Here is a 27230-nt window from a genome sequence, read left to right as displayed (position 1 = left end):
CATATTCTGTGTTTCTTTTCATCTGGTATGGAAAATGAGGAAGTGTGAGTGACCTGACAACAACAGAGGTTTGGATTTCAGTCCGAGAGAGCAGTGTGCTTTGGATTGATCAGGTCCCTGGCAAGAATGAAAGACAATTTTTATATTAGGCATTGGAGTACACATCCAGGGCTTTCTAAAACAGAATGAGATCATGTGCTTTCCAAACTAGAGACTCAAAACTCCTCTCTTTAACACACCAAACACACCAATTGTAAATGTGGGGAAACTCTTGGAAATGCAGACACAAAAAGTCATAGAACATGTCTTGATGCTGAAACTCTGGGGTAAGTTCAGTGGTATTTCATCACCATGTGGTGCTATTTTGGGAGGTTTGAAGTTGGATGTGGCTTTGATAGAAACAGAAGGTAAGCCTATCTAGTTGCAGGTACTGACCTAGGTGAAATCCCGTACAACACTATAACATCAAGTAAACCTTTATTTCAGTTAATGCAGATTCTGAAATCTCTGATCCTGACAGAGGAGAAAAATAGGAAATCTCACCCCAGTCACTTCAGTCAGGGAGAACTGAATATAGTTTTAAAAGTGAGAGGAAGATACACCAATTCTCTCTATTGCATCCTCAAGGTCGAATTCTTTATCTCAGTAGGGTGTGATTGGTTCCTGTCACACAAGGTGGCCACCTAAAGGTCTACCCACTTTATCTTCTGGTTCAGAACAGTGTAGCCTCTCAATCCTGATGGTAGCTCAATGCTACTATGCCTCTCAGCTGTGCCTGGACTCTTACATATATTAGAAGCCAAAGGCAGGCATGGCATTTATTTTCAGCTGGAGAAAAAGGTAGGAAATGTGACCTCACATGCTTTTCATCTCAACTATTCAGATGTTGATCAACAAATGTGAAAAGCTTTCCCTAGCTATGCTACTGCTACATAAACATCAGGGCTGTTCTGGGAGATTTTAAAAACTTATAAGAAAATGCAGTATTCCAAATGAGGAAGCCAAGAATTACTTCTGAAAATGCATAGGTTAATTTATATGTTACTTTTGAATCAATTCTTCCAACACAAATGCTTTTGGTTTTTTAAATTGTGCAGTTTTGCAAAAAAATCTGAAATCTTAGAAAGTACTCCAGAGTAGCTAAAAGAGACTGCTTTTCCCATCAAATAAATAGCTTCCTTCATTTTTTCAACTACCTTTCATCACCTAAAAAATTAGACTCACACTTTTGTTCAGATCAGAAGTGGGCTATTGAATGCAAACCCCCCACTGTCCCCACTGAATGCATTTTGGTTCACCTCACACAACTTCAGAGTGCACAAAGTGGTTTCCTTCAGGATGAAACTCAACCAGAAGTTGTGATCTGGGAGCACTGCTAATGCACACCAAACACTAAAGGGAACTCAGTCCATGGAATCAAACTAGAGCTGAATAGACCATGCCTGACACATGTGTTAAGGCAGATGCCTCAATACCAATTGATCTCCTCCTACTGCATCTCTCTGCCTTTTAAAACACACCTAGCTTCAAGAATTGCTTGCAAGTTTCATAGAAAAAAGGCTTCTTAACAGAAATTAAATCACTGACTGCTTATCCAGTCTCAGAAATTGAACCTGATTTCAGATATATCAAAGCTCAGACCTGTTTGCTCAAGACTTCTGGTTCAAATTCCTATAAACCATATCAAGGAGAATAACTCTGCAGCTGTGTATAGATCTGACTTGCTTGTAAATGACATGTACTTGATTTAAACTCCATTTTAGGGGTCTTTTTCACTAGGACAAGACCATTATTTTCCTAGTGGATTCATGAATTTATAAATGAAATGGTGGGAAATAAAATGTTTGCTGGCATGTACCCAGCAAATTTTCTCTCTGAAGGCAAGCATACTCTGCAGATTTATCCATTTCTGTTTCTCTTTTCTGTTCTTGTCATCCAAGCCAGCTATTCAGATAGCTTCTTTGAAACTGTTAATGAGAAATCTCCACAAGCAGATTATTTTTATCTTTTTGTAAGTGCATGAAGTTTTGAAATCAACTGCAAGTCTTCAGTTTATGGTCAGCACCATCAACTAAAATCTTTGCCTCCACAGCATATGCTGAATAAAAAATGTTATCTACACAATGAATTCACAAAGGATTTTGTTTCTATATATGGTAAAGCATGTTTGGTTTAGAGTTCTCAGCGAGTGTTTGTAGTTACATGCACTCTACCTAATCCTCCCTCTCTGCATACCAGAGCAAGATCCAAAGATCAATAAAGCTTTTAGGAAGAGTCTTGAAAGATTGCATATTATATTATATTACTTTGAAAAAAAACACTCTCTTTGGCACACTAGGGGACAGTTGTCCAAAATGAACCTTCAAGGAAATACTGGTTTATACAGGGTAGACAAAATTACAACTGTGTTAGAGTGACAAATCACAAAACACAGAAGCTGTAGAATACTTAAAGATTATTACTTTTACTCAGAAAACAAAATATTCCCTAAATACCAACAGGATTCTGAGAGGAAAATTCTCTTGCAAGGTTTTTACAATTTTTCTTTTCATGTTACTGTTCAAACACAGATTTATATAGATGACTCATTCTCTGTATAATTATTTTTAAAAATAGTATATTGTTGATTTGAGAAAATTTTAATTCTCCTGTAAAAACAGGAGCTTATAAAAAGTTAAATATTAATTAGACCAGATATCCAAGGAGATATGACTGGAATAATATGTTCAATGGCAGTAAAATAATAGATGCAGCCAATTGTCTCTACACATTTAGGCCAGAACCAAGTTTCTGTATTACAACAAAGAACAGTGTTCTGATTTTATGCAAAACCTGTAGGGTGTCAGTAGCAACACTTTACACTCCTGGCACAAAGCTCAGAAATATCCAGTTCATTTGCAGAGAGAAAGGAATCTGAGTTTCCCAGCACCAGCTTTGCAGGGTAATTATGAGGTGCTCACAGGCTGTGCACAGGAAGCACAGGAATAGGTAATTTTCTGTGAGGAAGAGTAAATCCCAAAGCGAATCTATGACTGAACAAATGACAATCAGTCTTTCACTCTACTTACAGACAAAATATCCTTTTCATGTATTGACTATCCCATTTGTGTAGAAGTCATTCAATGCATTATTAATAAATTAATGCTATTTAATAATCATGTTTCTGAATGAAATTTCTCTATTACAATTGGCAGTACCACAAATAATTCTCACCACTTCTTTACTTTGTCAATTTGGACTTCTCACATTTTTACTTCCATATCTTGCACATTTAAGACAGTTGGGAGTGGAAAAAACCTGCCAAATATGAGACACTTAATTAAGACACTTTTATTCTGGCTTTCTATTATTTTCCAAGAATTGCATTCCTTTCTGCTGCTCTACTGTTGCAAATTCCCTTAATTTCATTTTAATTTCACTGCAAGAATATTCCTATATTCCAAATCATGGTCATGTTTACAGAGAGCTTCTGTTCACTGCTCCAGATCTCTTGCACCTCTTTCAGCAATTCAAAACTACACACAAGCAGGACACAGGAAAACTCTACTTGTTTCAAAATTCAATTTTTCACTGATTACCTTGTTAGCATTCAGAAACACATAATCACATAAGCAATTATATGCAGGTGCTTTTATTAAGAGCTCTGGGTGCCCGGGGTATATTCAACCCAAATCTGACTCCGACCATACATCCGAAATGATCATGTTTTTATACTCTATCGTTATATAACTTTCATATTAATTATTAAACTTATATTGTTCTATTGTATACATACATTTCAGCTAAGCATAGCCCCCCTCTGAATTTCCAACATAGTTTCTCATTATTCTTCTTATGGTTATATTATAATTATATTTAATTACTAAACAATCATCACATCCAACAATTATATCATTTATTATACTGCTCACACAGGTGCAGTTGATCTGGGAAAACACAAAGCTTAACATTTTAGATTCTATCTTTAACTTTTTCCAGGGCTTCACTATCAACCTTACCTCATCCTTCAAGGAAAGCATATATTCCAAGATCACTCAGAAGCAGAAATGGTCCAACTCTATCAGCCACTGTATTGAGAATCAAAAATAATTGGTAGCCCACAGTTCAAAATTCAGAATAAGCAGACAAAGTAGTTACAGTACAGAAGCAAAAATGGCATGATGACTTATAAACATTTTTTCACACAAGGTTAGTGGACTGAAGTTGAAATAAAGAAGCTTTAAGAAATGCAAAGAGAAAAATGCACAGTAATCACTCAGCGCAAAGAAGGAAAACACTGAGTGTGAAAACTAGTCATACACCAAAACACCAGCAAGATCTTTTATCAGCTGATCCAATTAGTGGCTGGCTCATAACAATTTCTCTCTTCCCTAAGTAAAAATGAATTGGAAAAAAGAGAAGCCAGTTAAGGATGCATTGTATTAACAGGACTAGTTCTTTAAACTTCTGCTTGGGTATAAATTAATGTATGGTTACACAATCTCAGGAACTTCAGAAGATTCCTTAATCCTAATACTGGAGCATAATTCTAAAACCATGTACTTGTTACTTCTCTGACTCATCGTTCATCCAACTGTTTCCATTCTGGCTTGTTATGAAATTCTTCTCTATGAGCACATGCACCACCCAGCTCTGGTAATGGCCTTCCCTACATATTTCCTCTTCTCTGCTTATTAACAACTGGCCTTTCTGAATCCAGAGCTACTCTCACCCTTGACAAAGTATGAAAGTGTAATGTTTCAGAAATACACACTGACACACAGTGCTGTTTCTCCTTACATGTCCACAGAAATGCCAACGAGGTAAGTTCCCTTATTCAGGATGAGGTTTTAGTGACTCCATGATATTTTTCTTTGAAAAACATGCCTAAACACAGATGGGGCTTTTGATGTCAGTTAGCAAAATTGCAGCAGTTATTGTCCTGCTCTAGGCTGCTATAGGCTCAGTAAAGACTGGATAAAATGTGCTTTACACTGGTAACATCTGGGCAAATAACAAGCTGTCAAAACAATCATGGGTCTACTGCAGCATGTAAGGAACAAAAAGCAAAACCTTTGAGGCATTCAGAACACAATGTTGCACTAGATCTCACTGATGTTTGCCAAAAGGCTTTTCATGGCAATTAAATCTGGAAACAAAGCCTACTCCTAAATGCTGAAATGGCTCAAATTCATGTTCTCAACACAATACAAGACATAATACAGAAAAGTAGGACAATCTCTCTTTTCCCAAAATTTCAATGTCAAGCAAAAACATTGTGTCTAATTTTATATTTAATTTACCAATAACAGAGCATTCTGGATACATGGTACAAAATAATTAGTAGGGCAGAACAGTATGAATATTTACACTCATACAGATTCCTATTTGAAGGTGGGCAAGTTTGCAATAGTGGTGACACCAGAATCCTGTTCTGAATGTAACCCTTAAAAGACTCGGCCCTTGATACTTCAGACATTGCTGGAGAGGTCAATTTACACCACCAGCTCTGACTCATACACTGCCTCTCAAGCTAGAGAATCAAACTGACATCTCCAAGTATTTAACGGATTTTGTCTCTGTGATCACCCGGTCAGATCCCAATGCCTCACACACTTGTGTATTCACTCCTATCATGTTTCAATAAACCTGTCAAGCTTGCACCTGTTCAAAGGTTGGTGGAACATGTCTACTGATCATCTCACAATAATCAACAAGTGGCAGCTGTGCCTGTAGCTGATTCTAACATTTCTATCATAATGGGGGACGTAGACAAAGTTCACTAGCTGTTCATATTTAGCCTGTATTTCTTTAAGAAGATTCATGAGGCTATAGAGACCTGAGTCATGCACTCTCAAGGCAGACTGCCATCTGATACTGTAAGTTATGAGAACAATGGGCTGCTTCTGAATATGTCTCTCTTCTTTTTGTTCTTTTTTCCTTCTTTTATTAAAACCAATCAGCAAGTAACTCTTGCTGAGTTTTTCTGGGAAAGCTTTCTTTAGGGAACAGTAAATGTCAAACACCAGTTAAGGAAAATAGGAGTCATCCTTGGCACTTCTTGAACCTTCATGTTGAGAGAGCAATGCCAGAAATTTTCCTAAAGTTTTACATTAGATGAAGCTGAAGCATTTTGCAAAATAAATCAGTACTTTAAGGGTTCAGAATATATTCAGCAGTTTTTAAGAATATACCAGTTCTGATTTTATTAACAATAGCGTCGGAAGGAAGGAAGGAAGGAAGGAAGGAAGGAAGGAAGGAAGGAAGGAAGGAAGGAAGGAAGGAAGGAAGGGAGACAATTCTCCTCATATCTTTGAGAAAAAACAATTTACCTTCATCTTCAGAGAATGTCTCTTCCACCTTAAAATTATTACCATTTAAAAAGTAAGATAAAGTCTTAACTTACCCCCCAAAAAAGACATTTTGAAACTTATCTTCCATTACTGGAATTTGTTCTACAGTTTATATATTCTTCCTGAGGCCTTTTCTTCTAAAAAAGAAAAAAAAGGTTATTTAATTCTGATCTTTTCAAGAACAGGTTTTACCTTCACATCCAATTCACTTATCCAGAAAACAGAAATTATTTTCTCCTAAGTAAATGAGGAATCCTTAACTTTCTTTCCATAACTTTTTTTTTTTTTCACCAAAACCTTTAATGTTAGGGTTCATACTAAAATGCTGCATCAATTCCAGCTTAAAAGTGATCCAGTCAGCTGCCCACAGCTCCTAAGGCAAGCAGTGGGGAATGAGATGAGTGAATGGCCACTCTGGTTGCCACATGAGCACAAGAGCATCTACATGGTCCCATGCAGAAACTGATGTCAAAACCATCTTCTGGGGCACACAGGGGATCTCCACCACTTGCACACAGAGCCTGGGACTGTGCCACCAGGGCTCTGCAGAGAGATTTCTTCCCTATTCCTGCCTTGGTAGCCAGAGCTGGCCAGAGCTCTGAAGAGCCTGCATGCCCCAAGTCAGAAGAGACAAAAGCAAATGGGAGTCCTTGGAAGTTACTCTCAAAATACTCTTCATCACACAAGGTGCTGGACATCATCTCTTCACAGATTTTACTGTCCCTGTTAGCTGGCCTTGTTATGGTGTTTTTTGCTCTTGTCCATACTAACTAGTCACTACAATTTTTTTCTTTACTTCTCTTTAGTCCATGCCTAGCTCTTCCTTACAGACATTTTATCATATTCTCCCTATAATTTCAACTTTGATTTGCCCTTGCATATTCCAGGAAATTTTTTTTTCTTCCTTTTTTCTAATAAATTACTGATAAACTTAATTTATGAAGTCTAGCAAATTCCAGAAGAGCATCTTTGAAGTGAACTTTAGGTTTATTCTTCTCAACTTTTCCTCCATTTTTTATTCTCAATTCACCATCAAAATCTGAGGCTGAATTACAGTATGTATAATCTCTTCCAAGCTTGCTCAACAGCCTGAGTATCTTTCAAAAATTCCTTACACTTTAAATCTGCTATATAACTTTGATACCCTTTGGAAATGGGCTTTTAGGGGGTTGGGGTTATTCCCCCCAAGCATCATATTATTCCTCAAAATTAGTAATACAATCTCATCACTAATCACCCTGTCTTTACTCAGATAACTGCATGCCACTAAACAAATCATGTATTTTAGAATCCTTACTATGCTTTTCCTCATTTTATTTGTCAATACTTCTTGAATTTTGTTCACTTACTGCTAAATTTCTGGCAATTTCTTGATGCACAGTGTTGCTCTACTGCTTTTCATCTATTCTTGTTCTTGGTGTTCAGTTTCCTTTCTGTCCACATCTCTTGTAAATATTTTTGGGTGGTTTTCAATAAGAAGCATGTTGTAATGGAGCTGCAAATTAGATGAGTCCTTATGTTAACAACAGAAAACTATGATATTATGGGAAAGAGCTCATGAGAGAAGGAAAAACAGCTACATAAATCATCACTGGCTGCTAAAACAGAAAAAAACTAAAACTGGCTGAACCAATTGTTCATTTTCAGACTATTAACTAAGAGTCCCATTGTTTTTTTCTGTGATTTTGTGCATTTTTCTGTGATTTTTGTTTAACTTCCTGGAGTGTCTTTCTGCACTGGACAATTTTCCTGTACTTCATAAGAAATCAAAAAAGAATATTCATTATTTTTCATTTATTTTCTTGTTGAAGAAATACCAACGGTGTCTCATGGGTCAATATCTGGATGTGTTTATAGAAAATGAAGTGCACAATGTCATTTATTTCTAAACAAAGCAAGATACTGGTCTTGTTTCAGATAAAGATGTACATCTGAATTTTGCAATGATTCTGTTGTTTTCAAGCTAAGACTTCCAATATGTTTTCAGGTCAAGACCCCCATACCCATTCCCTGTTTGTCTCAAATTTGGGACTAAACACTTTATTTAGGAAGCTGTGGTATTTTCAAAGAGCTCATCTTGTTTATTTACAGCAAATAGGAGCTGACAACTCCAGAAGGCTTTTCTTGTCATCCCTCCCTGTCTTACTGACTTTTCAGGAATCCAGGAAGATCACAACACAGATAAGCTAAAAACAGTCTCCACTGCACACAGATCCCATGATAGCATAAACAGCCAGGAAAGTACCATGAAGAAATTTCCAAGTAAATGTTCTCTTCCAGGGTAGATCTATAATTTCAGTATTTAGAACCTTTATTTGATCTGTAAGCTGATAGTACACCACAGGATTAACTCCCTCCCTGGCTGGGATTCACACATCACCCTGGTAATGCTAATTTGATGAGTATATCAATTCATGCCATGTATAGGGGCAGAACTCTCTCTTCTCAACGTTTGTATCCCCATTGACAAAGAAGATGCAATATTCTGAGAAATTTCCACAATTTGGAGGGCTTGTATCAGGAAGTGATAAATCAATTTAACATTTATTAAATTCAAATGATAAATTATTCTTGCATCACTAGCTCATCCTTCTTGCTCTTGCATTCCTTTGAAAAATGCTTTCTGCTGTCCCCCAGACCTTTCATGGTATAGTAAGGTTGTTTACAACTTAACAAACATTTTGTATGTTACTTTCAAGACCAGTAATTGTTAAAAGCCATTCCTGAAACTTTAAGGGCAAATTTCTCTATCAGCCATTCCCAGTAAAAGGTTCTAATTCTAGTGAACAGAAGAGCACTGAACATATTTGGAGACAACTTTGTCACTAATCTTAGAATAGGATCCATAAAATTCTCCAAAACTGTATGCAAGGGACAGATTTCAGCGACAGATTTTATGCTGTATTAATTATGGATTGCATATATAAACCAAAATTTGTTTTTGTCCTTATGATGCCATAAAAATTAAAAATAAAAATAAATTATTTCTCAGTTGGTAAATAGCTAAATATAAGATTTATGCTTGTTGGTGTTGTGTAATACTGCTGGCCTAATTCCAGACACTAAACTCTTCAGCTGTGGCTCAACAGGTGTAAAGTGGTTTCACTAACTTTGTACCTCTGCAAAAACACATTAGAACTCTTCAGAGACCCTGAAAACCTTGAGCATTATGATTCTTAAGGAATGAGAGTCATGACCCCACCTGGACTACCTACATAACTGCAACTGCCCCCCAAAATGATGCTCAAATGGACAACTATCAATGTCTCTGTCAGACTGCAGAACTACGATCTTCCAATGCTGTAAACACTTGTGAACCTCCAGCATCAGCACTGAATGACAAGTGCCATGACTGAACATTAAAAAGCCCAAATTTCTTCCAACATCTCCCACCACTGAACTAGTCAGGCAATTATATTCCAAAAGCCTGGGACTGTCCCACCAGCGTTCCCTTGATTGATTTCTTCCCTGTGCCTGCCCTCGTAGCCAGAGAAGTCCTTGTCCAGCAAACGCTCTGCAGTCTAAGTCATCATATTACAGATTTTCTAATTTGAACGTTAAATTTAAAGGTTGCGCTTGAACTTGCTCTTTCACCAACAAATCTTGCCAGATCTGTAGCTTTTATGCAATAGCGGCCAAGCGGGCCGCACGAAGAGGCCGCCGCCACCGCTGAGGGCGGCCGGGCCTCCCGTGCCCTCCCTTCCCGGCCTTCCCTTCCCGGCCCGTCCCCGCCACCCTGCGGGAGGCTCCGGGGCTGGCGGGCCACGGCTGCCCCCGGCGGGGAGGAAAAGGGGCGGGGGAGAGCCTGGGCTGGAATAAAGCTGTTCCGCCTGCCCCTGGGCGGCGTGGGGGTGCTCAAGTCCCCCCAGGTTGGTGTTTTGCCCGGTTTGCTTCGCCTCTTCCCCGGCTGCTCCCGCAGGGACCTTTCCCAGCACTAATGCTCCTGTCCATGATCCTGTCCCGTGCCAGGAACGGCAGCAGGCTCAGACAATCCGGAGCAGGAGAAAGGAGCAGTCATGTCATTCCTCAGGCTGAACAGCTTAGAAGAATAAAAAAGAAAAAAAAAAAGTATGTGCATATCTGCCTATATATATGCACTGTGTACAACACGTCTTGCAGCATTGCACTGTTTCTAATTCGGAGTTCATTTTGAGTGCCATTGACCTTAAAGCTTCAGAGGTTAAAATTAACGAATGTTGTGTCTCCCAGCAGAGGGAGCCAGTTTTATTCCATAAGCATAGGGGGAAAGTATTTTTGAGCAGGAACATTCCTGGTCTTTTTACATTTATCAAGTCAGAAAAGAATAAAATATAATAATTTTTCCATGCCATCTGTATAGCATGATCTTGAAGGTCTCTGTGACCCATTTAGCCTTATCATTTGAATTTCAGATGACAGTAGGAATAAATTTTGAAAGCCAAGTCTTGTGGCATCACATACATTTCTTTCCCTTTAAAAAAAAAATAATTTCTTCATTTATTCAATTATTTTAGACAGTAGTGAATAACTGTGCTAATCACTTTTGATAGACAGCGTATACAAAACAAGAACTCAGAGCAGCTTACTTTATCACATTTAAAGTTGTCATTATGCTTGTAGCAGGTCTGCTCTTTGGTCCAGGATGATGACAGAAAATCAGTTATTCTTTATTATTTATGACATCCTTTAATTTTTTAAATTATATTTTAATTACACATGGGTCAGAATGCTTTGAGTAAGAATCAAATGTGCCTCCTTTCATGCCACCTGACTAAAAAAAAGACCTCCTCCAAGTGCCAATTTACAACATACCTGAGTTAATGAAAATAGTTTTCATGCAGAAGCAAGTAATAATATTGAATAGCAGACTGCATCACCTTTTTATGTATATATATATATCTGTTCATATGAATCTGTGTATATATATAAATTTCCAAAGGAAATGTTAAGGAAAATTTCAGTCATTATTTTGAGGAATTCTTAGTTTTAAATGTTCTTTTATTAGTCTGGATTTTGAGGAAAATATCTTAAAAATATGGAAGAAAAAGTAAAAACATAACACTAAAATGAGCTGCATTGTGGCAAAAAATAAGGAAATTCCTATGTCACTTGCAGTTTATAGTGGCAAACTCCACATCCAGTAGTGGTGTAGGGATTGTTACAGACAGCAGAGCTTGGGCATTATTGCCAATAAGCTTTCTAACATATAGGACTGAATACAGCATTGGCTTTTCCTCAAACATTATATCCACCACTACTGCAAGACTGGCAAATTTTAGTTAAAACACATTAAGGGATCTGATTAGTTCTGTAATCTCCAAGTACAGCTAAACCCCAGTCTGCTAAGGCTACATTCCTAAGAGGTGCAGCTGTAAGCAGTTTAATCAAAAATAAAGCAATTTTCCCTGTAATAATTTATATAGCAGAGAAGGAAAATGTGCAGTAGCTTAGGAAGTACATGTAACTTGTATGTTACAAAAAGGAAAAGCATTCATAGTGGAAGGATAGGGAGCCTGGAGCTTCCCATGGGAGCCATGGGATCACCAGTACTGTCAGCCTAACAAGCCTGAGCTTCTAGAAGCTAACTTTTCTGAATAGATTTTTCTTTTGAGAGATCTCAGGTGCTTCATCTCTGAGGCCAACCACCCAGCACAGTAAAAAGTGTGTAAGCATTTTTTGAAATAGTTACATTTTCCTTGCTCTCATCATCTTCCTCAGATGAATCAATGTCAGTCAAGTAAGTCAGAGTAAAGAACACAACAAAAAGAAAACAGTGGTTAGCAGAGCACAGTATTAAATGACTGATGACAGAGCTCCAAACTGAAGAGCTGGAAAGTGACAGATTAAGAGGTGTTACTGTATTAGTTATCTGGAGTCACTGAATAGATATTTATGCATCATAAACCCATTTGAAAGTGAAATTAAAGTTTAGTCTAAAGGGAATGGTGTAAATTTAGCATCTTAAAAAAAAAAACCTGTATCAGTATGAAATGCTCTGTGGAATGGAATATTATCCATTTAGATTTTAAGAAAAAGGACACTAATCAACTAATGAAGTCTTATACATTCCTTGTACAAGATCCAGGTTTTATTTCTTATACTTTCACAGATATTTATTCCCACCTGTTTCATCCTTTTCCCCTTTTTTTCCCCCCATTTTTTTATTCTCAGTGGAAATTATGCCACTTTTTCTCTGCTTTTATTTTCTGCCCTGAATGCTTAGCTTTTACTCTGAATTTGTCTCAGCTGCAGGCAGCTTAATTATTTCTTCAAATCTTTTTCTCGCCCTAGACCAAAAATGTCCTTGGCTGCCATTTTTCACTACATAAGGTGAAAATATACAGGATAAATAAAACCAGTGTAAGAAAATTTACAAGTTTTCTTAGATTTATGAACTTAGACAAGAAAAGGGACAATGGGGATTTTATATAGCGCCTAAGATAACGTGGTCCCATTCTTCTGACAACTTAAAAGTATTACTGTGGTTTCAACTGGAACTGTTGGTCATGATTGTGTTCTTGCTTAAGAGCTCCAAATAAAAAATGAAGGTCAAATTTTGTGTGTTAGAGCTTGTGTGGGATACTGCCAGATGTCTCAAAAAAACACCCAAAACTAGTAGATTAACAATATGTACAGAGCCAAGGTCTTTTCTGCTTTTGGTACTGGCACACTGCAGAGCAGACTGGGGCTGTGTGGGGCACTGGGAGCAGACACAGCCAGGACAGGTGACCCCAATTGCTCAGTATGTACAGGGGGGATGTCTGGAGTGATGGCTTTGTCCTCCCGAGTCACTGTTACATGTGATGGGGCCCTGCTCTCCTGGGGATGGCTGAACACCTGCCTGCCCATGGGAAGCAGTGAATTAATTCCTTGTTTGGCTTTGTTTGTGTGTGTGGCTTTTGCTTTCCCTGTTAAACTGTCATTATCTCAAGCCCATGAGTTTTCTGGTTTTTACCCCCTGTATATCTGTATATAGACAGATTCTCTCCCCAGCCCTGCTGGTGGAGGACTGAGTGAGTGGCTGGATGGGGCTAGGCTGCTGCCTGGGGTGAAACCACCACAATTTCCAACAGAAAGCTCTAAGAGATAGATATCACACATTAGACTTGTCTGGCATGTGGATGCAGAATAGAAAAGCTGTGGCAGCACAGCACTGCAGCAGCATAGCACCGATTAAATAGATTTTATACATTTTATTATGACAAGCAACATGCTGGAACACTGTGTGTAATGGAAGGGTGAGCCATATTTTACTTGTGCTTAGCCTGTGGAACAGACAGCATGACTAAGTTTTAAAAAGCTCACAATTTTTTAGTTATTTTGGGGAGGGCTTTTGCAACACGCTTTGGTTCACAATGTGTAAAACACATCATCACTTCTTCAGGCAACCTCAGTGCTGTTCTTCGACTGCTGGGAGATCCTCACATCGGGTAAGGAACCAAAGGGCAGGTGACAAGAAAAAAACGACCTGAGATGACCAAAAGCTGACCCCTGGAAACCGGTTTAAGGGTTCACTGTTGGAAGCCAGTTAGCATTATTTGCGAGGAGAACAGAAATAATTTATCATAAATTAAAAAAAAACCCTGGAATTAAATTCTCAAGGCACAGAGCATTTATCAAAGGATTCATGGGGACGACTTTTGGACCTCAGCATGCCGATGTGCCTGAGAAGTGCGATGGCGGATGCGGAAGCCTGGCCTGGAGGGAGCAGTAACGCGAGGCAGCAGCCGGGCCAGCGGGACTGCGGAGCGTCTCCCAATGGATTTATGAAATGACGAGGAAATAACAGCACCGCTGGGCAGCAGGCCGCTCATCCCAGACACGCTGGCGCTGAAACGCATCCACGACTGCCCAAGGAGAGAAGGCTCAGCCCCACGCACTCCCCGCAGCACCGCAGGGAAGGAAAGGCGGGTCATTCGGGGAAAACCCCGCGGCAGCGCGGCCCCTCCAGCCCGGCCGAACGGGGAGCGCTCGGGCCTGAGGCAGGCGGGCCCCGCCGGTACCGCGGGCCGGGCAGCGGCAGCGCGCGTGCGCCGGCAGGCTGCGGGCGGGCCGGACCCGCGGCGGCGCTGACGGACGCGGTGAGCCCGCCCCGCCCCGGCCCGGCCCCCTCCCGCCATCCCCGGGGAATAGACGGATGGGTGCGAGACTAGGTAGGTGGGTCGGTGGGTGTCCGTCCTCAGCGCGGAGGGGAGCGCCCCCGCCCGGGCCGAGCTGGCGGCGGGGCCGGGGTGAGCCGGGCGGGGCGGGCTGGTGTCCCCGCTGCGGGCACCCCGCTGGGGGCTCGGCCGTCGCGTTTGGGCCTCCAGCCCTAGGGGTACCTCGGGGGGAGGTGCGGAGCCCCCCCGATCCCCTTTCTTCAGTGCCCAGGCTGTGTCACACGGGGGGCAGGGGCGCCTCCCGCACTGGCGCCTTGCTATAGCCCCTGCCATTCCCATCGCCCTTGGGGGACTCGGCTTGCCTGGCTTTAGGCGCGGATTTCTTGGAAGAGGTCATCAGAATGATGCGAGGCTCTTCTCGGTTGTGCCAAGCAATAGCACAAGAGGCCTCGGGCAGAACATCAGAACATGAGACCCAGGAAGTTTCACCTGAACAGAGAAAGAGCTTCTTTACTGTGCAGTGACGGCCCTGGAACAGATTGTCCAGAGACAGTGTGGAGTCTCCCTTAGTGCAGAGACTCAGCAACTGTCTGGACACGATCCTGTGCAATGTGTTCTAGGATGACCCTGCTTGAGCAAGGACATTGGAACACATCACCCTAACAATAAGGTTGTGGTTTGATCCCCATTATGGGCCATTCAGTGTTGCACTCATTGTGCTTGTGGTTCCCTTCCAACGCGGAAGATTCTGTGCCGCACTGTGGTTCTTTCCAGTTTCACCCATGCTGTGATTCTGTGATGTCCATGATGAGCCGCTATCAACAGTAGCTGCTTTTGCAGAGCTTTTCTTTTTATTCATGAATATTATTCTTGCATAGCAATAATTAAAATAAAAACATTTGCATCAACCCAGACAAACATTTTTTTCATGTTGTGGCTGGGACTTTTGTGAGTCCCACACTCCAAGACCCTGTTAATGCAGATAACTGTGTTGTCTAAAATAATTCAGGATTATGCTTCAGGAGCCAAACTGTTTCTGGCACTCCAGAATCACTGAAACATGAAAATCCTTCACCAGCAGATAAACTGTAGTAGATTATTATATTTTAACAGTCATGCATATCTTGCATATTTCTCTTTAGAATGCTTTTAATGGAAAGAAAATTAGTCCTATGTTGTGGTTTTTTTATTTCATGAGTAGGAATGGCATTGCACATGGAAGTGTCTCATACCTTGTAAGCAAACAGTTGTGCAGTAAGTCCTTCCAGAGGGTCCTAGTATAGTTATTTTTACAGGTGCTTGGTAGGGTTTTTCTGAGCAGTTTAAGCACTCTTTCTGTGGACTTTTGCAGTGAGCAGTGCCCACACTCATCTGTCACCTTTTGTTCCTCTCTGTACTGCCACAGCTGTTTTTGTCTGGTACATTGAACTTGATTGGGGATTGATCTATCTGAAAAAGTCCTCTCTAAATAGAAGGGTGTCTTTCCATCTGCTTAAGCTGTGTGGTGAAGTTCATGTTAAAATATCTGCAGTGAGTAGTTAGGAGGACGCAGAGCAGGGGCTTGGGAAGGGGGAAGAAACAGCTGGTTGGTTTCTGTGGGATCATAAGCTGCTCTCCTGTCAAATGTGAAACTCGGTTCTAGAGGTTGTGTGTGACACACACTTACTCCCCCCCTCTTTGTTTTTTTCTCATTTCCCTGAAACTGATTTCCTAACTAAGGAATGCATACTTGCAGATGTGGCTAATTACCTTTCTGCTCAATTTTGTCCTTGCTTTACTTGAGCTGGAAGAATATATATATATATATATATATATATATATATATATACACATATATATATGTGAATGTGTATTATGGGAAACATGACATTTGGATTGAAACAATGAGACAAAATGACATTTTATCTAAAGTATTTCTATATGATAGAAGTGTAGATTATGGCTTTTTTTATAGAGGTAGGAAATGTGTTCCAAGGTGCAGTTGAGGTGCTGGTTGCAGCAACTGTGCACTGCTGCACCACTCACTTCTCTGTTTATTCTCTGGCCTTGTGTAACCTGAGCAGCTGCAGTAATTGCTGCTGTGCTTGCACGCTCTGGTATAACAGCAGTCAGTTGTGGCTTGAGAGAAGGCATGTTGGAATGGCTGTTCATTTTCATTGCTTCTTTTTTCTCCTTAGGTAATTCTAGAAGCTATGGATATACTCTTCAGGATCAGAGGAGGCTTGGATCTTGCATTTCAGCTTGCAACGACTGACGGTGTGTCTATAAGACTGATTTCTTAATACTTACATTAACTTTTATTAAGAAACTATTATGTTTATTTTCTTGGCATTTTACCAGGTCTTAAGTGTTCTTCACAAACCTGTAAAGATTACTCTTTATCTCTATAAATTTTCTGACACTCTTTTTCCAACCTGTGTTTTTTGTTTTAATTTGAAATAAATTTTACATTGACATTTTTCATAATTTCATTTGCATATACATTTACTTGTGGATATGTTATTGGGATCACTTTTCAGCTTGGAGCTGAAGTTGACTCTGAAATTCGAAGCAAACAGAATAATTTTAGGCAATTAATTTTGTTATAATTGAACTGTATTAGTAACACAATTTTGAGACTATGGTCCAATCTTTCTGGAGAAATAGAGAAGGGGAACAAGCTGATGAGTCACTCTAGTGAATTTAGGCAGGATTGGCTACTGCAATTCCATGTGATAGCAAGGGACTGGTCCATAAAGCATGAAGGGCTCTTGTAGTGCCCCATTGTCACAGTAAAGTGTGACAAAGCCCCATTCTGCTCAGGAGGCCTGCTCAGGGCTCTCAGGGGCCATTGTGGTGTCACAAGGCAGGATGGAGAAGGAGGCTGTTTTTAGCTCAGCTGTCAGTCATTCTGCATTTTAAAAGGACGTGTCTCTAGCTGAAACACTGAATTCCATCTAGTGAACCTTGATAAGGAACTTGGGCTTATTTGAGTTCGTGATGTGGAGCAGAAGTGTTGAATAGATTGACCTAATCCAAAACAGCATTTTGTGAGTTGCATCCTCAGAGAAGGGTTATTTATTTGACTTTGTCTCTGGTGTAGTGAATTGTAACCACAGTGAAGCAGAGTGGTGGTTGAATTGTCCAAGTGCATAGTATTCACACCTATTGATGGGTAAATATGGTACCTTGTTCCCTTTGAAGGGCACTGAGCTTTTCCTTTTGGAGCAATTTTTCTTTGACTTTTCTAATAATGTAGTTTTTACAGATTTCTAGTACAAAAGTTATATAATTGTGGCTAAATTTAAGTTAATGCATCAGAGAGATACAGCATAGTCTTTGATAACTTGTTAGTGCTGTATTCAAAGTAATGTTTTGTAACCCTCACAGTAAGGAAAAAAATGTGGCTAATGTGCCAAAGTTACTTTATCATATCCAACAGTGTCATATCCATTACAGGTTCAGGCTGTAAGGTGTGGGTAAAACACCCTACAAGTTCTGAAAGACAACTGTACATACCAGTAATAAAGTTTCAGGCAAACCAGACTGTGGCGTACAGCTTTATGTTGGCTGAAATTTGGTCCTCAGCTGGAATGTAGGCCCTGCTTTTCCAAAGATTAGTCTAGGTTTGGATAGTATTTCTGAACAATATGAGGTCAGAAACACATGAGTGACTCAAATTGAATATTTTCAGGATTTTTTTCTAAACTCTAAATATACCTAGAAATTTGTACATGGAAGTTTGTTTGCAGCCATAGGCTTGGTTAAGACTTATTAGATGTGGTGACAGCAGAGTAGAATATTCTTCTGTAAGTTTGACAGTATCTGAAAGAAACAGTACACTTTTGTTCAGGGAGGTGTGTGAATGTTTGAGGCAGACCTGCTAAGTGAAATCTTACCTCAGTTTTGTTTACACAGTCATTTTTCTGATCACAACAGCACTTGCATTTTTATTCCAAGTCATAAAAAATTCTTAAATGTGTGCCCAGCAGCTACTACAAAATGGTGAGAGAATTTTCCAGGCTAATTATATCCTTACTGTGTTTCAGAGGCATCAACAAAAAAGGCATTAGGATATGTTTTCAGTGATCTTGAAAACAAGCTGTCCTCCGAGGTTCTTGTATTCAGAATTTGCCACAGTTCAGTCTATGTGTGGCCTAACAATGGTATGAGCACAGTTCCAGAGCTGACTGATGAGTCTGCATGTAAGGAGATAAAAAAATTTATACAGTAAGTATGTTTAAAAACTGGGGGGGATGGTTAACAGATTAATTTCATCTTATGGAAATTTCTCTTTCTGTTGATAATTCAGATTTGATCAAGATGATGAGACCAAACGAAAGCTTGGCAAAAAAAAGGATAAAAAGTTACAGGATACGGTATGTTTCTAATATATAAGAAAAAATATCACTTAAACATTTTTAGACTTGCCCTCCCGAGGCTTTTCTGTACACAAATTAGCATTGACATGACTTTAAAGAGTGCTTGTAAAAGCATTGAGACTCAACATGAATGCAGAAATCCACCTATGGCAGGTTAGCACATGGAAGTTTGTCTTCAACCTTACCAGCTTTTTTCTAACCCAAGTATTTAATTAATGAGTTTGATACCAAATACCTGCAATCCTACTTTTGCCTTCTTGGTTCTTACTTTTGTCTTCTTGTAGCTGGAGATGTAATATTGGTGTCTTTATTCTCTGCAGCAGCAGATAATCAATGTAGACCTCATGTTGGAAATGACATCTTCATTAGCTGCTCTGGCTCCAGTCATTGAAAGGGAAAAGAAGGAGCACCACTACATAAATATGACATTACCAGTTGATGTTGTTGTATCTGTTTCTCCAGAAGAGCCATGGGGAAAGTAAGTGTTATCCTGAGCTTGCAATTTTTCAGCCTCATTTCTGCTTTTTTCTTGAAATAATAAAGTAAAACTATATTATTCATCAGTTTAATGAAAAGTACATAGTATTTTTGTGATGTAATTTTACCTGTATAAATAATAAAAGCTCATATAGACAGCTGTTAACTTCAGTAATCTTGAGACATGATCCTTTTGCAGTCTATAAGAAATTCAGTTTATCAATGTCTGACAGATTTGATAACTCATAACCATTGCTTAGCAAAGAATTGAGAAAGTCAGGAAAATGTTCTAGAAATTTTTGTCTGTGAGGTGTATAAAAGTGAGAGTTGGGGTGTATTTGATGAGTCTTTGTAATTTTAGCCCTACATTTGGGGGTGCAGCTGGGTAGGTACAGATGGAAAACATTTGAGTCTGCCTATGTATTTTTTCCTTGAATTTTTTCCATAGGATTTGACTCTAAACGACACTAAATGGTGTGGATTTGCAAAAAAAAAAAAAAAAAAAAAAAAAAAAACCAAACAGAACAATTAGTCATATGTTTAATTTTTATTTTGACAAATGCTCATACTGATTGTGTTTCTGATATGAGAGCAGGGTAGCCACATTTGGGAGGACTGAATCACTAGGGACTCATTTCTGTGTGCAGACAAGCTTTGAGTAAGGCACAGCTGGGCTCTGCCTTTTCCTGTGGGAGCAGAAGCACTGAAGTAGTGCAGTCATCTGACCAGGTCAGATGTGTATTTAGGCATTGCATAACTCACAGCTGTGAGAAAAAATCATTCACAATCACTGCTCTACTTCTGAAATATTGTACTTTGCAGGGTACAGAATCTCCTAGTGAAAGCAATTCATGGGCAATTAACTGACATGGAAAGATGTATCATGAAATATGTGAAAGGAACATCAATTGTGGTACCAGAACAATTTCATTTCATGTTACCAGGAAAAAATCACCTCATAACAGTCTCATATCCTACGGGTATTTCAGATGATCAGCTGGAAAGTTACAGAAAGGTAAAGCCAAAAAATAGTAAAAGAAGTGGATCTTTTAATTACTGTAATTGAAGCAGTGGTAGGGCTTTCCATTTAGTCAATATAGAACAAATACTAGCAGATACTGCTGTATTTTAGATTCATTTTTATTATAACCAAAGCAGTATACTGAATGGACACTTGATTCATTAGAAGTTATTTTACAGAACGTGCCAGATCTCATTTTTGTGAGGGAACAACAGAAACTTTAAAAGTACATAAAATTTGGTTGATAAATATTTTCTCTAAATTATACTTCCAGTAAAGTATTATTTTAATTTCTCCCTTTTTTTGTTCTCCTATGGTAAAACATTATTTTACTTTGGGTGTGTTACTACATTCAGCTTTTTACATATGTCCTGAAAGGCTTATTGGGGGTTTTGTTTGTTTTGGTTTCTTTCTTGGGGTTTTGTGGTGTTGTGGGGTGTTTGTCTGTTTGGAGGGGCTGCTTTTTGTAGCTCGCAGTTGACCAGAATTAGCTAGTTTTTGGCTGGTTTTTGCCTTTGGGTTGGCACCTAGAAAAAAGAATATGGATGAGGTGGAAGAATGTTGAGATGTTCCAGTCCTTTCAGATTGAGACTGATACCAGTCTAGGTCCACACAATTGCATGTACTGAGAGCAGGGAAACAATATTATGCAGCTTAGAGGTGTAGAAACTGGGGACTTTTTCTGTGTGAAGCATTACTGGGTATATAAAACCCAATCTAGCCTTGTGTTTGCAGAGGCCTCAGGCACTGGTGGCACTGCCTGTGTTTCCTGCTCTCTCTCTGCAGTTCGCTCTAACCCACTGCTGGGAAGTGTTACTGTAGCTCCTCTAGCTGGGTTCAGTGCTGGGTCATCTGCCTAAAATGCATTACCTGTGTTACACACATTATCCTAGACGATCTCATCACACCTTTCACTCTTAAGCTCTGTGAAATAAGACAATATATCTCTTTAAATGTGGCTGCTGTGTGGCAAACAGAGCTTAAGAGATTTTAAAATAGACTGAATCTGCTTGAACCATAAGCCCAATATCTTTCCTTTGTGTCAGTACATGTTATTTGTGTGCTCCAGTATCAGTTACGATTATAATTGGGTGTGTGTATCTACATTACTGCCTAGATAAAACTGTAATCCTTTTCTATGATGGTGTATTTTACCAGGCTTTCATAACAAATCTGTTACTCATGGTATTTCCAGTGGGGCCCCAGCAGCAGGTGTTATGTAACAGGACTACAGAAAGTAGTGGGTCCTTTAGAAGGCAGGTAAGCCTGCATGAGCTTCCCTGCAGAGGAGAGGTCTAGTAGTAAACATACTTGCTGAGTGTTTAATTAAGCCTATTTTAGTCATTTGCTATTAAAAGTATATCTTTATTGCTGCTTACAATGTGGTCTTTCTTTTAATCCAAAACATGAATTGTGTTTCTTATTTTTATTTGAATTTGCATGTAGGAATTGCATGGGTTATACAATCTGCCTTGTGACAGACCATATTTCAAGAGAGCAAATGCTTATCATTTTCCAGATGAACCATATAAAGATGGATATCTCAGAAATCCACATTTACATCTTAGTTCACCTGGCATGGAGTCTGGTATGGTAAGTTTAAATTGAAACATTTTGCAGAAAGTACCTTTTTATTTTAATTGAGATTTTTTTATTGAAAGAAGTAATTTAGATAGTAAATGATGTGCAGATAAGAAAGTGAAATAATTGGCTTGAGCTTTTAAGCAAAAGGGCTTCTCTTCACAAAATGGCATTGCTTTAATTTGGATTTTCCTGAGAAATAATAATAAATTGGATTTTCCAGGGAAAATAATGTCCATGAATTTAGCATGTATTCTAAAAATTTTCTCAGAACCAGGACAAGAAATTAAACTAGGAACAAAAAAGTTTAGGAGACAAAACCAGGTGGAGTAACCATGAGTGAATAGTGACCCTTTGAATCTTCCAAAGAATTGCAGTCCCCAACTGCAATCTTTACGGGGCAAGTGCCAGGTGATATGACTTCTCTGCAAACTGGTGCAAGTGTGATGAGAAGCCTGTGTGTTCTCCCCTCTGTGCAGGTGTGTTTAGTGCAAGGTGTGTACAGTTACCTGTGTGTTCTCCCCTCTGTGCAGGTGTGTTTAGTGCAAGGTGTGTACAGTTACCACCACTACATGCAGGACCGCATCGACGACAGTGGCTGGGGCTGTGCCTATCGCTCTCTGCAGACAATCTGCTCTTGGTTCAAGCACCAAGGCTACATGGACAGACCTATACCAACACACAAGGAAATTCAGCAGGTACAGAACACTTAAGGAGATTATTTTATGCTTATTGTCTGTAAAGGTTTGTGTAGATTATGTTTTAAATACCAAATTCGTACATTTTAGAAGATATTTTTTGTCCCTTAAATTGGACTGGTGGTTCGGAATTGTTTGTTTTGGGTGACACTATCTGTAGAATAAGATACATTAATGAAATGTTTCCTTGGAATAATGTTATATTAGAAGTTGTGATATGACATTTTCAGTGTTTTTGTCAAATGAAAAGAACAAAGAACCCAATGTGTCATGCTAAAATCAGTTTTAAAACTGGCTGTCATATTCAGTGACAGCTGGATTAGTTCCCAGATGCTACACAGGAATTTACTGACAATTTTTGCAACTTTGCCTCTGACAGTAGTGCACTTTTCCTGATTTTTGAACTCTCCTTCACTTCTTTTGCTGTTTTGAATTTAAATGCATACCTGAATTGTTCGTTTTTGTTAACAGCACTGAATTAAAACTGTAGGCTTGTAGCTAATACCCATACTTGGGTATGCCTGTCAAGGAATACTGCAATTACCTTCTGTCTTCTAAATATAATTCTTCATGTTACAGTTATTTACTGAACATTTTTAGTAAAGTTTAATTCATTCCATGAAAATACATTCACTATGTGTAGCAGGGATGTGAACACTAAAGGTAAAACCACATTTCCTGAACATTTCTCAATCCACACCTGAATGCTATTGAAATCTGTGCATGCCTGTAGCATATTTAGGCATCTAAAAGAGGGCAGTAGCCCTCAGAAGACCTTTGGGCTTTGTGTCCTGAGCAGAAAAGGTCCCTCTCAAGTGCTGAATGTAACATAAAAGGCTCAGAATGAAGAAGAGGTTAAAATAAACCATAACCTATGACATGGATCAGTAGCCTCTTCCTCAGAGCACTATTTTATGGATGCTTTCCTGAGTGCTTTGAATAGAAATCCAAGCCTTTCAGTCTGTGAAGTGGCTTCTGCAGTGTACAGATAATGCACTCCATTATTAAAGAGCTCAGAGGCCCCCCTCCCAGCCTGAAGTCTGCCTGTGGACCTGGGATTGTAGTCTCTGCTCATGGACACAGTTCTGCATTACTGCTCAAAGGGACATTTCCAAAACAGAACCACAGTGAATGATTTCAACATCCACTGGTCTGCTTTTCAACAGCTAGGTTCAAAACACATGTCCATATATATATATAAAGCAACTTTGTTCACACAGAGCGGTGGAATTCCCTACTATATGTTGTTGACATTTGGGTTTCTTCCTCATTGTGATGTTGAAAGGCACTGGTTGATGCTGGAGACAAGCCTGCAGCGTTTGTTGGCTCACGGCAATGGATTGGTTCGATTGAGGTGCAGCTTGTTTTGAATCAGCTTTTTGGAATAACATCCAAAATATTGTTTGTCAGGTAAGAATCACTGCCTGTTTAGTAGCTTGGTAATTGCTAGAAAGACTGAATGCCTTAAAATGCAAATCACGATGACAGTACATGGGAGAAGAGGTATAATTAAAGAAGAGGTATAATTAACCCTCCATTCCTACCTGTAGTTGTACTAAGTGCTTATAGATGAAGGTAGAGTAAAATTTCTTGGGAGCTTTCAGTTGCACTTTCCATTTTCTATAAATTGCTTAATAATATGCAAATTGCCCGGTGTTATAAAGCTTCCACAAGAAATGTGGCTCCCATTGGGTTTGCTTAATCTATAAATTGCTTCATGATATGCAAACTGATATGGAATTCAGCCTTTGCACCACAATTTTTGATGCAGGCACACAGTCTGATGTCCAGAGAGAACTGAATGTACACTAACAAATAGATTATTACTGCAGCCACAGACCTAACTTGTGAGTTTAGGATTGAGGCAAATTGTTGAGAAGTCTGGAAAATAATGTTCCCCTTTTTGAATTTGTGTGACAAATAAAGCAAGGAATTTGTTTCCATTCTGACAATCTGATGTTCTCATACACAGTGAAGGACCCTACGAAGATATTTGGAACAAAAAGAATAGTCTTTAGCATTTATCAGAAGAAAAACTGTCATACTTTTTATAATTTAGGAAGCACTAAGCTGACTAATAAAACCCTGAACATTTCATAAATACCGTCACGAAATTAAGAACATACACTAACAGTATGTGTGAAAATACAAACCAAAATGCTTTTCATATGTTGTGTTTATTTAGAGTAAATGCACATTGTAGGTACTCTAAAAGTGCATAGTGATGGGGATGCTTAATGGTAGGAAAATATTTCAGGTCTTCAATATTTTAATCTTTTTTTTGTTCCAGAGCTTGTACTTGCAGAGGATTCACCTATTATTTATAGAAGCTGTGAAGATTTTTATTCCTGAATATGAGAATATAGAATACACTCCTTTCTGAACTGGGTAGAATTGCTCATAGTGCTGCTACAAGGGAGCACCAGTTTTTCTCAGGGTTACAAAAAACCAACATCAATACCATGCTGGGAAAAAGAAACAATCATGCAGCTTTTTCAGCTGGTCACTGGCAGTGGATAGCATTTTTTTCTTGGGCTTATTTCCAGCAAGCATCTTTAATTCTTTATGGAAATAAGACTTCACAGCTGCACCAGCAACACTGCTACTGGATCCATTATAAACGCATCATTTCCCAGTTTTGTATTCTGTCTGCATTTAATCCATTCCTGCTTGGGGAGTCGGCACACAGACTTTCACTGGGTTTTAAAAAGATTAGCCACTATATGAAGAAATAAAAAGACAAAATATCAAAAATGTCTGTATTAATATCCATGCCTAGCAAATAGACCTTGTGATAGAAAGTATTTTTCAGATTTTCTCAGGAAGTTTAGAAAGGAATAATCTAAGTGGCTTCCTACTTCCTAATCATGCAGTGAACAAGTATAATGGACAATCATGAAGTAAGTTGAGTGAGAATGACAAGTCTCTTCTTGTTTTTCTTACCTAGCCAGGGTTCTGAACTAGCATTGCAGGGAAGAGAGCTTGCTAATCATTTCAAGACTGAGGGAACTCCAATTATGATTGGTAAGTACTTGAGTGTTGAAGAATACTAATGAAAGTGCATGGCCTCCCTGTGCTGAATTTCATTTCAATTAGAACCCATTTAATTTACTGTACAAAAGTTAATCAAAACTGTAGATGAATTAAAAATTACAGTTTTCCCAAGGTAGCCTCAAAAATTATAGAGTTTAGTCTGGCTGGTATATTTTTATTTGGTATTTCCTTCAGGCTCAGTTTTAAACATGGGAAAAAAGTCAGTCTAAATGGTGTTTTTATAAATTTCTGTTAAGTCAGAACTTGAGCTGACTTCCATTCTCTACAGGAGCAGAAGTTCATAAAGTTCCCCAAAACTTTCCCTCAGAGAGGAGTACTGTTTTTCTGGCTTGGAAGAGAAGGGCATTATCCAAATTTGTTTTAAGACCAGTTTTAATAATGTGAAGTATTGGTATGATAACTGCCATTTGTAAAAATACTGCAGCATTAATTGAACTGTTTTTTCCATGTTGTGTTTTAGGAAATTGGCAATATTGATGTTATTATTTTCAACTTTAATAACATTAATTAAAGCAATTTTTCAATCTGTATTTGTCATTCCATAATACATTGTAACTTTCTCAAAACAGAGGTGCCAGAAGTCCAGACTTTGGTATGGTGGTGGTTTAGATTAGAGATTAGGAAGAAATGTTTCCCTGTTGGACACCAGAACAGCTGTCCAGAGTGCTTTGTGGATGCCCCAAGACCAGGGGCATGGCCCAGGGCTCAAGGCCAGGATCAATGGCGCTATAAGCACCTGCTCTAGTGGGAGGTGACCTCCCCATGGCAGGGGCTTGGAACTAGGGGATACTTAAAGTCCTTTACAACCCAAACCATGCTATGATTCTATTAAATATTCTTGGCCTTTCAGCAGCCTTTTTTTGTCTGAATTTCAAGAATGTAGAATCCTGTATTGAAAAATCTTTTAGTACCCTTTGTACTGCACTCTTGTAGGTTGGTTTCATTTTTGTTGTCATTGGAGGGCTGGGGTTGGGCTTTTTGAGGGTAGGGTTTGGAGATTGGTTTTGCTTGTATTCTTCCAAGGATTTTGCAATCGCTATGTGCCGTGTTGGAGTTATTAGTACAATATTGTGGGGCAGTAAAATATTGCATGTTCTCTGAAAGAAACATGCAAGAGTTGACCTGTGCCCATCTCATCAAAATATCCCCTTTTCCTGTTTGCAGGCTGAGGAATGGGAAATCAGAATTTACTATTCTGCCCCTAATATTCATTGATGTAATACAGTAGAAAACAACAGATAAACTTCATCCAGGAATTCTGATTTCTCTTCTAATTTTAGTCCTTTTACAACCATGAAATTTTGCAGATTTCTTTCCTACAGTTAGGTTTCTTTAAAAAAAAGTTCAAAAGAGACGTTTGTAATATTCTTGACTTCATCTAGTGGAAGTGCTGAGGATTTAACCTGCCTTGCTGACTTGGAAGAAATTTGGAAAATACATTGTCTACTTATTTTAGTTACTACAACTAACCTTTCTTACATGTAGTAAAGGTACATTGTTTAATAATGTCAAGAATCTTACGAAAGAAACACTTTCAGAATCATCTTGATACAAGCTAATCTGTTAATAGAAGGTGTTGATGTACTTTTATTTAGACCTTGCACGTTAAATCAATCCCAATGAAAAAA

At 38.9% G+C, this 27230-nt stretch overlaps 1 protein-coding gene across 3 annotated transcripts in view; it reads left to right on the top strand.

Annotated features, from left to right (window-relative positions):
* Positions 1 to 14323: 14323 nt before the first annotated feature.
* The window catches only part of UFSP2 (UFM1 specific peptidase 2), a 16734-nt gene continuing 3827 nt past the window's right edge, over positions 14324 to 27230 (top strand). Inside the window, exons 1-11 of one of the 3 annotated variants that reach the window (XM_074541395.1) lie at positions 14324 to 14464; positions 16588 to 16666; positions 18439 to 18619; positions 18702 to 18768; positions 19095 to 19249; positions 20071 to 20263; positions 21428 to 21529; positions 21716 to 21862; positions 22384 to 22548; positions 23834 to 23958; positions 25496 to 25572. In XM_074541395.1, coding sequence (XP_074397496.1) covers positions 16603 to 16666; positions 18439 to 18619; positions 18702 to 18768; positions 19095 to 19249; positions 20071 to 20263; positions 21428 to 21529; positions 21716 to 21862; positions 22384 to 22548; positions 23834 to 23958; positions 25496 to 25572 — 1276 coding nt within the window. In that variant the 5' untranslated portion in view covers positions 14324 to 14464; positions 16588 to 16602. Of the gene's footprint in view, positions 14465 to 16587; positions 16667 to 18438; positions 18620 to 18701; positions 18769 to 19091; positions 19250 to 20070; positions 20264 to 21427; positions 21530 to 21715; positions 21863 to 22383; positions 22549 to 23833; positions 23959 to 25495; positions 25573 to 27230 lie in introns of all 3 variants that reach the window. The other 2 variants (XM_074541394.1, XM_005483852.4) reach the window with 2 other exon arrangements.

This window comes from Zonotrichia albicollis, chromosome 5, assembly GCF_047830755.1.
Source record: "Zonotrichia albicollis isolate bZonAlb1 chromosome 5, bZonAlb1.hap1, whole genome shotgun sequence".
NCBI lineage: Eukaryota > Metazoa > Chordata > Aves > Passeriformes > Passerellidae > Zonotrichia > Zonotrichia albicollis.
This window is presented reverse-complemented; position numbering and strand designations above follow the sequence as displayed.